Source organism: Salvelinus fontinalis, chromosome 4 (genome assembly GCF_029448725.1).
Source record: "Salvelinus fontinalis isolate EN_2023a chromosome 4, ASM2944872v1, whole genome shotgun sequence".
In the NCBI taxonomy this organism is placed as follows: Eukaryota; Metazoa; Chordata; class Actinopteri; order Salmoniformes; family Salmonidae; genus Salvelinus; species Salvelinus fontinalis.
In genome coordinates this window covers 39,346,713-39,360,456 of record NC_074668.1, presented here as the reverse complement: position 1 = coordinate 39,360,456, position 13,744 = coordinate 39,346,713, and the positions used below count along the sequence as shown (strand labels likewise).

At 44.1% G+C, this 13,744-nt stretch overlaps 1 protein-coding gene across 1 annotated transcript in view; it reads left to right on the top strand.

The window, feature by feature from the left end:
- LOC129853750 (substance-P receptor-like) overlaps positions 1-13,744 on the top strand; it is a 38,529-nt gene that overhangs the window by 6,047 nt on the left and 18,738 nt on the right. Inside the window, exon 2 of the mRNA XM_055920115.1 lies at positions 3,772-3,966. Within this exon, the coding sequence (XP_055776090.1) occupies positions 3,772-3,966 (195 nt within the window). The remainder of the gene's footprint in view (positions 1-3,771; positions 3,967-13,744) is intronic.

Sequence of the window (13,744 nt, the reverse complement as noted above, 5' to 3'; positions counted from 1 at the left end):
GTGTGGGCCACAATCCTCATGAGGGGCCACTGTTGCAGTGGGGGTGGAGAGAAATGTTTGCAGTTTTTAATATTATATCTGAGTGAGAGTGACTAACAAAATCAATGGGGACCCCTGGGCGGTAATTCGAACATGATTACTATGAGTTTAGATAGCTGGCTTGACTAATTAACCAATCTAAAAAAAGAGGGGTCACGTGCCCCAGTTGCCCATACCTGATTTATACCATCTTCCAGTGTGGTCTGCTATTGCCCAGACACATTCGCAACAAAGCCAGGTTGAAAACCGAGAAAGTAAGTGAGGTGTAAAACAGGCTTGAAAGAAAGTGAGACAAAGAGGGATGCTGCCGACACTCCAGGCAAACATTAGATACAGAAAAAAGATTGAATTTCCAGTTTAAAAAATGACAAAAGGATTCCCAAAACCGTGGTTCCATGCTGTTGTTGTAAGGTTATACAAAATAAAGAGAAATACAGGGGTTTGTATTTGCTGTGTGTTCATGTGAACATACAGTATGTAAATCTACGCATTTGTATGCAGGTGGTGAACAGAAAACAAGCTGGCATCAGTCACCAGCAGCTAACCCACACTATCCCTGTAAGCCAGGCCTCTATATGCTTTTCAAAGAGTGTTGTCAGAAACACAGCTGAACTAAACCCATACCATGGAGAAGCAGCATTGTGAGTATCACTTGAAACAAGATAGGGGATTCCGAGAGCCGTGTGGTAATGGAATGAGCCACGTATAGCAGATAGTCAAGATGTGACCGATAGTTGTGTTGGACTACAGAGAACGTTTGAAATCAAAGATTATTGGGAGAATGTCCAAATAGAAGATTAAATGGGGCTATTAGATGGATTAAGATGTTGATTAAATCTCCAAGTTAAAGACATTGAACTCTCAAGTGCCGCTCGTTAGGTCAGTAGTCTATTGATGGAATGGGACTTGCTTGGGGTTGCATGCCAAATTGCAACCTATTCCGTATAGTGCACTACTTTTGAACAGTCACTGGTCCTATATAGGGAATAGGATGTAATTTGGGACTAGGACTAAAGGGTTATTCCACCAAATATATACCTTTGATATTTGAAGTAGAAATAAAACGGTTGGAACCGGTTCAGGGAACAGAGCCGAAAACCGGAAAATAACGAAATTATTTGAGGAATAGAACCCGAACTGAAAACGAAAGTGATCCATACTGTTCTGGAAGAGAACGTTCTTTTAAAAGCATGGGAACTGGTTAATAACGTTATTTTACGTTCAAGGCATTTTTTTCCAGTCCCTCAAAAATCACAACAAAGCACCCACTGTGTCACTTAGAAACTTATTCCAGCGTCTGCCTGCCAGCTGGAAATCTTTTCCAGTGGGTGTGTTTGTGTGTGTAGACTACCTGCCCCTCCCCTCTAAAGCATAGGTTACTGTAGCCTACTGACTATGTTACAAGCATAATTCAGAAATTAGGGAGAGACCTTTTACTGCAATGGGCTAAATCAGGATCACACAGACTGTTTCTTGGTAGTCTTAAACAAATCTACTTTGAAACAAAAGTATACACCTCACACACATGCTTATGGGCTTAAAAAAGACGACACCTGTACCATGTCAAATATACAATTGAAATGTATTGCATTTTGAGTTTGCATCCCAATAAAACACTTTACATACATCAAAGAAAGCTGAAATATAACAAATAATATAACGTTGATTAATTATGAAATTATGAAAAACATGAATAACATTCCACCCATGAAGCCACTAGGTCATTTGACTGCAGGAAAGGGCTATATAGAGAAGAATGGATTTACTTTTTCAATGCTAGTTAAGGATAGGATTTTACATTGGATTGATTAACTACAAACATGTAAGACGTTTTTAATTCTAGTTAATAAATGATAGCTAGCTTAGCTAGCTGGCCCAACTGTCACGACTTCGACCGAGGCAGGCTCTCTTTCCCGTTCGGGTGGCGTTCGGCGGTCGTCGTCACCGGCCTATTAGCTGCCACTGATCCTTTTCTCCCCCTCCCTATGTGTTTATTGGGCGCACCTGTTTTGTATTAGGGTTAATTAGTTGGGCTTATTAGTCAGCCGGCCCGCACGTTTCTTTGTGCGGGATTGTTTTGTTTGTAAGTAGTGGTGTTGGTTTTGTGCTACGTGTTTACTGGATTGTGTTCGTTTCCCCCGTGTCTGGGGTTGGTTAAGAAGTACACCCAGTGTGTTAGTAGGGTGGCCTAGTTTGTCCGTGTTCATTAAAGAACATTTGTATTTGCACCTGCTGTTTCCTGCGCTTTGACTTCACACTCCGACACCCAGGCCTTACACCAACATTAAACCAACTCAGAAGTTCAAAGACATTAAAAGTTCCTCCATAGAAGCCGCTCCTCCGTATGTATAATTCTGTGGGCCTAATTCAGATAATGCATGTCATAACACAATGCCCAGCACTTCAAGGTAAGATTCCTCCATCCTCTCTCGCTCTCTCTCACCCTCAAAATTTCAGTCGCATCTCACGCCCTACACTGACTGGCAGCACAGTGTGTTTTGTCTTTCATTATGATTAAACCATGCAGTTATCGACTTTCTTATACAGATTCAATCGCTTACCCGCTCCACAGCAAGCTGCTCTATCCGCACTGATTGGTGAAGTAAATTCATTTCGAGCTAAATGTAAAAAAATATGTTTCAGAGGTTTAAAAAGGAACAGAAAGGAATGATATAAACCGTTACTTTTTTGATTGTTTGAACCAGTTCAGAATGTTATTGTTTTGGTCGGAACAGAGGAACGGAATGAAAAAAATAATGGTTCTGTTCAGGATGAAACGATTGGAAAATAATTCAGTTCCAACCCCTGGAAGAAATTGTGCACAAATATTGAATTTTAAAAACCTGTTATATTAAATGAAGTGTCCTTTAACATAGACCACATGGAAAATAAGTGTGTGTGTGTGTGTGTGTGTGTGTGTGTGTGTGTGTGTGTGTGTGTGTGTGTGTGTGTGTGTGTGTGTGTGTGTGTGTGTGTGTGTGTGTGTGTGTGTGTGTGTGTGTGTGTGTGTGTGTGTGTGTGTGTGTGTTTGTGTGTGTGTGTGTGTGTGTGTAGAGGTGGAAAAAAATACTCAATTGTCATAATTGAGTAAAAGTAAAGATACCTTAATCTAAAATGACTCAAGTAAAAGTGAAAGTAACCCAGTAAAATAGTACGAGAGTAAAAGTCTAAAAGTAAGTACAGTGATGGAAAAAGTACTAAATTGTCTTACTTTAGTAAAAGTAAAAAGTAAAAGCAAATACTATACATCAAATTCCTTATATTTAACAAACCAGGTGGCACAATTTCCTTTTTTAGAACTTTTTTTGACAGCCAGGGGCACACTCCAGCACTCAGACATAATTTACAAAAGAAGCATTTATGTTTCGTAAGTCCACCAGATCAGAGGCAGTAGGGATGACCAGGGACGTTCTATTGATAAGTGTGTGAATTTGACCTTTTTCCTGTATTGCTAAGCATTCAAATTTTAACTAGTACTTTTGGGTGTCAGGGAAAATGTATGGAGTAAAAAGTACATAATTGTCTTTAGGAATGTAGTGAAGTGAAAGTAAAAGTAGTCAAAAATATAAATAGTAATGTAAAGTACAGATACCCCCAAAAATTGCTTAAGTAGTACTTTAAAGTATTTTTAATGAAGTACTTTACACCCCTGTGTGTGTGTATGTGTGTAGATCTTCACCTTGTATCTTCCTGAACATGTGTTTGACCCTCTTTTCTCTCCTCTTTTCCTAGGTACATGGCCATCATCCACCCCTTGCAGCAGCGTATGTCGTCCACAGAGACCAAGGTGATCGTGGGGGTGATCTGGGTGCTGGCTCTGCTCCTGGCCTTCCCTCAGTACTATTACTCAGTGACAGAAGAGCTACCTGGACGAATCATCTGCTACATCGAGTGGCCCGAATACACTGGCTGCGACTACAGAATTATGTGAGTTTCCTTTAAAGGGGGGGAAGTGTGAGAGAGAGAAAAAGAGAGAGAGAGAGAGAGAGCGAGAGTGTGTGTTTGTGTGCGTGGACATTTCCACTAATCACTAAAGTAAACACTCCTGATTACTTTGAGTGGAGAACAAATGCATGAGGGTTGTTGGTAAACACTAGCCAGTAAATAAAAGCAGCATGGAACAAAAATGCTTTGTTTCTTTTCTGTTTCTCGATGAAAGAAAAAACACCAAAAGCTTTTTATCGAGTATATCTGTGTAGGGAAAATATCACTTCAGATGTAAACAGTAGAATACACAACTATACAGTTTACTCTTCTCTCATTATTTATTAAAGCCGATGTAACGTTGACCATTCCCGCACTGCTTATTAAAGCAGCACTTTGACTCTGTCTTAAATACAATGCTAATGATGACTGTTGTCGAAAGCAGCGGAGAGTTAAGGTCCCCCTGTGTCGACTTCTGCATGTCTTCAGCAGAGCGTATAAAAGATAGACCAAGACATTCTGCTGTTCACTATTCTGTTGCCTAACAGATCAAATATTTTATTTACCTTCACGATCGATTCCAAATTCCTCGAATTGTGTCTCCACTCAAGAGCAGCTTGGGTTAACCATAAAAAGCTCAATTCCATTATCTTCTAGCTGTCCAAACGCAGGGCTGATTTCATATTATCCTCTTAGCTCCATCCATCGAAAGCAATAAAAAAACTGAAAGGACTGAGAGAACATCCCAAATGGCGCCCTTTTCCCTTTATAGTCCACTTCCTTTGACCAGGGCCCATATAGCTCTGGTCGAAAGTCGTGCACCATAAAGGGAACGAGGGTGCCATTTGAGACGCATACTAGACTGAGAGTGCATGCAGACTACATACCCTGTGTCTAACCTTAACAAAACATTGTTGGAAGGAAACAGAGTATTATTTATTGGTGTGATTGCGAAGCCACTAGACATATTCTGTGCTGCAGTATCAGGTGAATATGGGTAGCCAGATATTGAACAGATTATTATTTGTATTGTAGGGGGCTTTGGCAGTTTAGATGTTATTGCTGAATCATTGGATCTGAGCCTCTCGCATTCATTCTTCCATTCGCCCCTCTCTCACCTCTCATCTTTCACACTGTTTTGATGTGCTTCATAGATGAACATGAAGCAGGAGAGTGACACCATCAGACACGTGTCTGACTGAGTGATATTCTGCCCAACCTTTCCTCTACATTGCTTCCTTCCTTACGTTACCAAAATAGAACGGAACGATTACGGTTGTCATACCCTGATTCAGAGGGTTGGGTTAAATGAGGAAGACACATTTCGGTTGAATGCGTTCAGTTGTACTCACTAGGTATCCCCTTTCCCTTTTTCAATGAGCAATACAATTATAGGCGTGAAGGGCTATATATATATATATATATATATATATATATATATATATATATAAGGAGTTAATGTTAGCACTTCACACCTATAATTGTATGCTGTATTTGATTTGTGCTGTGGGGAACAGAATAGCAAGTCTGTCACCGGGACCGCTTCCCAACGCTCTCCTTGGTTCTCTTCACCCCATAATGTACGGCAAACTAAAAGCTGTGAAGCAGTGGAGGCTCCTCAGAAGAGGAAGGGGAGGCCCATCCTCGTCAGTGAATTTCATACAAATAAAAATAGTGAAACATTAAAAAAGTTAGCCTTTTTAGATAAAACTAAGCTAAATATATTTTCATCCCCATATCATTGATTAAAACACACTGTTTTGCAATGAAGGTCTAGAGCAGCCTCAACAGCACTCTATAGCGTAGCACCATGGTGTAGCCTGAGGACAGCTCGTTTCCGTCCTCCTTTGGGTACATTGATTTCAATAGAAGAATTAGGAGACTTATGGTTCTCACCCCCTTCCATAGACTTAAACAGTAATTATGTCAACTTTCAGAGGACATCCTCCGATCTCTTGTAGTATTTACTGACAAATTGTCCATCAAATCAGAGGATCAGAGAATGAATCTAGTACTGAAAGCATAAGCTACAGCTAGTTAGCACTGCAGTGCATAAAATGTGGTGAGTAATTGACTCAGAGAGAGAAAGGCAATAGTTTTGAACAAAAATGAAGGAGAATGAATTTAAAAATGAAGGAGAATCAATAGAGAGAGCAAGAGAGATAGAGAGAGATATTTCGTAGCATTTCTTTTTTCACTTTCAGTTTCACTTAGCAAGCGAATGCAGATAGCTAGTTTAGCCTACTCAAACACCCGGCTCAAACAGAGAGGGATGCTATGTTAGCTAGCTGGCTATGCCTATCCAACACTGGAACTCTTCCAAGTCAAGGTAAGCTTTTGGTTTTATTAATTTATTGCCATCGGGTCCCACCGGTATAACTGCTAAACTGCTTGCTGACTGTACTGCATGATTGTAGCGGGTTTACTAATGCATTAGTTCTAGTAGTTATGTTGACTATGACGTTATATGGTAATATGCTATTATGGTGATAATTATATAGGCTGTGTGTAGCAGTTAGTGGTTATGGTATGAAGGTTTGGCTTGGAAATGTTTTTTTGCCTGGTCACAGACAGATGATGTGTTGTGCACTGAAGTCCACAAGCGAAGGGGAAAAGTTAGAGAAGGAGAGCAAGTAGATGCGAGAAGGAATTATACAACGAGCAAAATGATCATGCTGTTTGTATGTGGCTGCTATTAAAGTGAACTGTGTTTGCGTGTGATAAGAGGTGTGTTAATTCCGCCGATTCTGTTTAAAAACATTTCTAAAACGTAAGCAAACGGAATAAAACGGGGATAAACATACCCAAATTTGTCCAATGGAACCTCTTGTTTGCAACTGTTGGACTAATAATTAAAGCCTAGATGAGCTAGATGCAGGCAAGAGTGTGCAAGGCGGTATTGAATGTGTCACTGTCTGTCACCTTGATTACTAAAAATGTTCTTTCGACCTGTGCATCTACGTTGTAAACGTTCATTCATGTAGCAACCTCATGATGGGTATAGGGAACAGTTGAGTATCATGTAGTAGCCTAAACCTATTGATGTTACATTGAGCTGGGTGAATGGAATATGAATGACAGTCATCCAATATAATGTAATAGAAATAAGGCCAGACTCATGAAAAAAACGAATCGTCCTCCCTAATTTTAAAGGTCACTGTCACGATCGTTGGAAGCATACTCGGACCAACGTGAAGCGGGATCTGGGTCCCACATCTTTTATTAGAAATAAGTGAACCACACAACAAAACAATAAAGACTAAACGAAACGTGACGACAATGGAGTGCTAACATGCAACTACACATAAACAATATCCCACAAAACACAGGTGGAAAAATTAGACTTAAATATGATCCCCAATTAGAGACAACGATAGCCAGTTGCCTCTAATTGGGAATCATAACAAACACCAACATAGAAAACAAAACTAGAACCCCATATAGAAAATATTAACTAGACTAACCCCCAGTCACGCCCTTACCTACTCCACCATAGAAAATAAGGACTATCTATGGTCAGGACGTGACAGTCACCGACCGCCACTGCTGTGAAAAGGTATTACACAGTGTGTGTGTGTGTGTGTGTGTGTGTGTGTGTGTGTGTGTGTGTGTGTGTGTGTGTGTGTGTGTGTGTGTGTGTGTGTGTGTGTGTGTGTGTGTGTGTGTGTGTGTGTGTGTGTGTGTGTGTGTGTGTGTGTAAAAGCCGTGAAGATGTATGGCAGCTTCAGCAGAAGGTTGAAATCCTCTGATGGCCACACTGTAGAGAGTGCGAGAGAGAGAGAGTGACAAAGACAGAGACCTGGAGATTCAAGGGATGATTCTAGCACGCGTAAGGCCCGTTTACTCTAACAGTGGGAAAGTGCTCCCCACCCCTGTGGCCCTTAATGTATTTGTTTGACTGCAGTCGTTACCTTCCGCCGTCCAGTGAGCTGATAAACGCACAGCCTCCAGCTCTGATCTGATCACAGCAGCCCCTCTGCTCTCAGCCCATCAACACCACAGCATTTTAGGGTTGCTTTCTTTGTCTCCAAATGCCATTGTCATTCAGTCTGGCTGTCCAGGCTCCCACCCTTCCACATTGTAACCATTTGTCATGAATAGCACGATGGCAATTACAATGTTCATGTAGGAATCGCTGTGGCACTTATTACTTTTTAAATAAAACTGTAATCACTGACACATCAGGTCTAAGTGAGCGGAGCTTTGGTGTGGTTGTAATTCAGCCAGCCCGTCCACTGCTGTAATTGACACATCTGATTATGGCTGACCCTCCAGTCCAAGCATTGTGTGTGTGTGTGTGTGTGTGTGTGTGTGTGTGTGTGTGTGTGTGTGTGTGTGTGTGTGTGTGTGTGTGTGTGTGTGTGTGTGTGTGTGTGTGTGTGTGTGTGTTTGTGTGTATGTGTGGTTGTGTGTGTGTGTGCTGCCCCTCTGCCACCGTCGCTATGGCCCCCTCTCAGTGAGCAGGAATTAGGGAGTAAGGCCACGGGGAGGGTATAAATAGCAACGTCACAAACTTACTGAAGATTCCGTTTCCAACAGTATGATCACACACTCAGACAAGTACGCTAGACCTTCACACACGCCCGTGTGCGGGTTTGAGCACAGCCACATACACAGCTGTGCACAGACCTTTTCTATACACAACTTGATTCAGAGCGATAGACATACAGTTATACCCCCTCCCACCCCCCCCCCCCCCCCACACACACACACAGAGTTAGACACACAGTGACCCCCCCCCCCCCACACACACACACACACACACACACACATTGAGAGAGAGGAAGAGAGGGTGAGTAATAGAGAAAGAGAAAAAGACACACAAAGTGACACACAGACCATCCTGCGCAAGCACACCCCGTTCTCTCTGCCCCCGTCCCCGTCCCCGTCCCCTAAATTGGGTACCTAAAGAGCTTGTCTTTGACCTATGCCAGTAAGCCAGCAGCATTGTGCAGGGTGTCACGTTACCTCAGCCACTACATTCATCTCCCTCTGCAGACGCCCAGGCTTCATTCTCTTCTCCCAGCAAGTCAAAAGAACAGCAACAGCGGCCCACACATGGCGCAACAGAACACAGACAATCTTTGAGATCCAGTCTAGAGCTCGGCTAGACAGTCAGGCAGGAAGAGAAGACAGAAAATTAATGAGCAGCAAGTACTGTACATGGTGAATATTAACTGGGCGGGCTATTGGACTTTGATGTGCTGGGTGTAACTGTAAACTGTAACGTTGATGTATCATTCCTCCCATTGTGACTTTATTTGGCAGGATTTTTATTGATAACTGTGCTGTGACAGTTAGGTGACAGACACTCACTTCTCTTTTCTGATAGCCCCATGGTCTTGTAGCGGATGCGAGCTTCAACTGGAAGCCAGTGGAGAGAGCGGAGGAGCGGGGTGACGTGAGAGAACTTGGGAAAGTTGAACACCAGACGGGCTGTGGCATTCTGAATGAGTTGTAGGGGTTTAATGGCACAGGCAGGGAGCCCAGCCAACAGCGAGTTGCAGTAATCCAGACGGGAGATGACAAGTGCCTGGATTAGGACCTGCGCCGCTTCCTGCGTGAGGCAGGGTCGTACTCTGCGAATGTTGTAGAGCATGAACCTACAGGAACGGGTCACCGCCTTGATGTTAGTTGAGAACGACAGGGTGTTGTCCAGGATCACGCCAAGGTTCTTAGCACTCTGGGAGGAGGACACAATGGAGTTGTCAACCGTGATGGCGAGATCATGGAACGGGCAGTCCTTCCCCGGGAGGAAGAGCAGCTCCGTCTTGCCGAGGTTCAGCTTGAGGTGGTGATCCGTCATCCACACTGATATGTCTGCCAGACATGCAGAGATGCGATTCACCACCTGGTTATCAGAGGGGGGAAAGGAGAAGATTAATTGTGTGTCGTCTGCATAGCAATGATAGGAGAGACCATGTGAGGATATGACAGAGCCAAGTGACTTGGTGTATAGCGAGAATAGGAGAGGGCCTAGAACAGAGCCCTGGGGGACACCAGTGGTGAGAGCACGTGGTGCGGAGACAGATTCTCGCCACGCCACCTGGTAGGAGCGACCTGTCAGGTAGGACGCAATCCAAGCGTGGGCCGCGCCGGAGATGCCCAGCTCGGAGAGGGTGGAGAGGAGGATCTGATGGTTCACAGTATCAAAGGCAGCCGATAGGTCTAGAAGGATGAGAGCAGAGGAGAGAGAGTTAGCTTTAGCAGTGCGGAGCGCCTCCGTGGCACAGAGAAGAGCAGTCTCAGTTGAATGACTAGTCTTGAAACCTGACTGATTTGGATCAAGAAGGTCATTCTGAGAGAGATAGCAGGAGAGCTGGCCAAGGACGGCACGTTCAAGAGTTTTGGAGAGAAAAGAAAGAAGGGATACTGGTCTGTAGTTGTTGACATCGGAGGGATCGAGTGTAGGTTTTTTCAGAAGGGGTGCAACTCTCGCTCTCTTGAAGACGGAAGGGACGTAGCCAGTGCTCAAGGATGAGTTGATGAGCGAGGTGAGGTAAGGGAGAAGGACTCCGGAAATGGTCTGGAGAAGAGAGGAGGGGATAGGGTCAAGCGGGCAGGTTGTTGGGCGGCCGGCCGTCACAAGACGCGAGATTTCATCTGGAGAGAGAGGGGAGAAAGAGGTCAAAGCACAGGGTAGGGCAGTGTGAGCAGAACCAACGGTGTCGTTTGACTTAGCAAACGAGGATCGGATGTCGTCGACCTTCTTTTCAAAATGGTTGACGAAGTCATTAGCAGAGAGGGAGGAGGGGGGAGGAGGGGGAGGAGGATTCAGGAGGGAGGAGAAGGTGGCAAAGAGCTTCCTAGGGTTAGAGGCAGATGCTTGGAATTTAGAGTGGTAGAAATTGGCTTTAGCAGCAGAGACAGAAGAGGAGAATGTAGAGAGGAGGGAGTGAAAGGATGCCAGGTCCGCAGGGAGGCGAGTTTTCCTCCATTTCCGCTCGGCTGCCCGGAGCCCTGTTCTGTGAGCTCCCAATGAGTCGTCGAGCCACGGAGCAGGAGGGGAGGACCGAGCCGGCCTGGAGGATAGGGGACATAGAGAGTCAAAGGATGCAGAAAGGGAGGAGAGGAGGGTTGAGGAGGCAGAATCAGGAGATAGGTTGGAGAAGGTTTGAGCAGAGGGAAGAGATGATAGGATGGAAGAGGAGAGAGTAGCGGGGGAGAGAGAGCGAAGGTTGGGACGGCGCGATACCATCCGAGTAGGGGCAGTGTGGGAAGTGTTGGATGAGAGCGAGAGGGAAAAAGATACAAGGTAGTGGTCGGAGACTTGGAGGGGAGTTGCAATGAGATTAGTGGAAGAACAGCATCTAGTAAAGATGAGGTCAAGCGTATTGCCTGCCTTGTGAGTAGGGGGGGGAAGGTGAGAGGGTGAGGTCAAAAGAGGAGAGGAGTGGAAAGAAGGAGGCAGAGAGGAATGAGTCAAAGGTAGACGTGGGGAGGTTAAAGTCACCCAGAACTGTGAGAGGTGAGCCATCCTCAGGAAAGGAACTTATCAGGGCGTCAAGCTCATTGATGAACTCTCCAAGGCAACCTGGAGGGCGATAAATGATAAGGATGTTAAGCTTGAAAGGGCTGGTAACTGTGACAGCATGGAATTCAAAGGAGGCGATAGACAGATGGGTCAGGGGAGAAAGAGAGAATGTCCACTTGGGAGAGATGAGGATCCCAGTGCCACCACCCCGCTGACCAGAAGCTCTCGGGGTGTGCGAGAACACGTGGGCAGACGAGGAGAGAGCAGTAGGAGTAGCAGTGTTATCAGTGGTAATCCATGTTTCCGTCAGTGCCAAGAAGTCGAGGGACTGGAGGGAAGCATAGGCTGAGATGAACTCTGCCTTGTTGGCCGCAGATCGGCAGTTCCAGAGGCTGCCTGAGACCTGGAACTCCACGTGGGTCGTGCGCGCTGGGACCACCAGGTTAGAGTAGCAGCGGCCACGTGGTGTGAAGCGTTTGTATGGTCTGTGCAGAGAGGAGAGAACAGGGATAGACAGACACATAGTTGACAGGCTACAGAAGAGGCTACGCTAATGCAAAGGAGATTGGAATGACAAGTGGACTACACGTCTCGAATGTTCAGAAAGTTAAGCTTACGTTGCAAAAAATCTTATTGACTAAAATGATATAGTACTGCTGGCTGGTGAAATAGGCTAGCTAGCAGTGACTGCGTTGTTGACTTTGTTTGAAAGTGTAGCTGGCTAGGTAACCTCTAACTGGCTAGGTAACCTCGACAATTACTCTAGACTACACAATTATCTTGGATACAAAGACGGCTATGTAGCCAGCTAAGATCAAACAAATCAAACTGTTGTACTGTAATGAAATGAAATGTAATACTACCTGTGGAGCAAAGCGGAATGCAACTACTCGCTCCAACCCGGAAGTGCGTATCGTAGAGGGAGAGGCAATAGAAGTGTTGTTTCTTGTATTATTGTCTTTTGTGTCTTTAGAGGACTGCTTCACCTTAATGTCCCCTTTCCCCCCTTTCCCTTTTCTTCTGTCCTTATTTTGTCCCACTTTGTCCCTTCTTTGTCCCTTCTTCTCTTCTGCCAACTAGACACTCCTTGTTAGCTAGCTAGCTTCTTCCAGGAATGTCCCTAGCAACTGCCTAGCAACAGGTAAACAACTTAGCTAGCTAAGAAAACGGTATAATTTATGAAAAAATTGTTACTTTTTCAAAAGCCTTTCTTCTTTGTTTGCTGCTTGTTTGGTCTCCTATTCAGTTTGCCGTTTTCTTTAGATTTTTTTCGATGTACTTTACTCTAAAAAAAAACATTTAAATTTCAATATTTGTAGGAGCTCATCTTTTCAGCTGCTGCTGCTTAATTTGGAACTCCGGAACTCTACTGGAAGAACTGACAGTTCATTAAACGGACAATAGTTTTTAAAACCAAATGTACATTTTTCTACAAACTCCCACCAAACTGTGTGTGTGTGTGTGTGTCTCTGTGTGTGTCTCTGTGTGTGTCTCTGTGTGTGTGTGTGTGTGTGTGTGTGTGTGTGTGTGTGTGTGTGTGTGTGTGTGTGTGTGTGTGTGTGTGTGTGTGTGTGTGTGTGTGTGTGTGTGTGTGTGTGTGTGTGCGCGTGTGTGTGTAAGCATTTTCATTTGTAGGATCTTAATTTGATCACCTTGTTGCAGGAGAACTTCTGAAGTTTCTAATTTCCACTTTGAAATTTCAGACTTAATGTTCCCTTATGAAATTTGTATCAACCCCTACAAAGATGTCCAATAATTATAATCATCATAATAATTCACATTTCCTGTGTCTGCAGGATTATTTTCCTGCTGTAGCAAACTGGCTAAAATATCTTACATCTATACACTTCCAGGTAGAACTCAGGTAGAACCCTTTTGCGATCCATGTCGAAAGGGTTCTACATCAGTGGAGGCTGCTGAGGGGAGGACGGCTCATAATAATGGCTGGAACGGAGCAAATGTAATGGCATGGAACACATGGAAACCATGTGTTTAATGTATTTGATACCATTCCATTTATTTCGCTCCAACCATTACCACGAGTCCGTCCTTCCCAATTAAGGTGCCACCAACCTCCTGTGTTCTACATTGAACCAAAAAGGGTTCTACCTGGAACCAAAAATGGTTCTTCAAACTGTTGTCCAATTGGTACAGCTGAAGAAACCTTTTAGGTTGTAAATAGCACCTTTTTATTCTAATAGTGTATGTGTGTAACTGTACGTGTTTGACAGTTTGTGTGCATGCATTTGTGTGTGTTTCTCTGTGTATGTCTATGGCATGTCTGTGTGTCAATGCATGGGTCTGCCT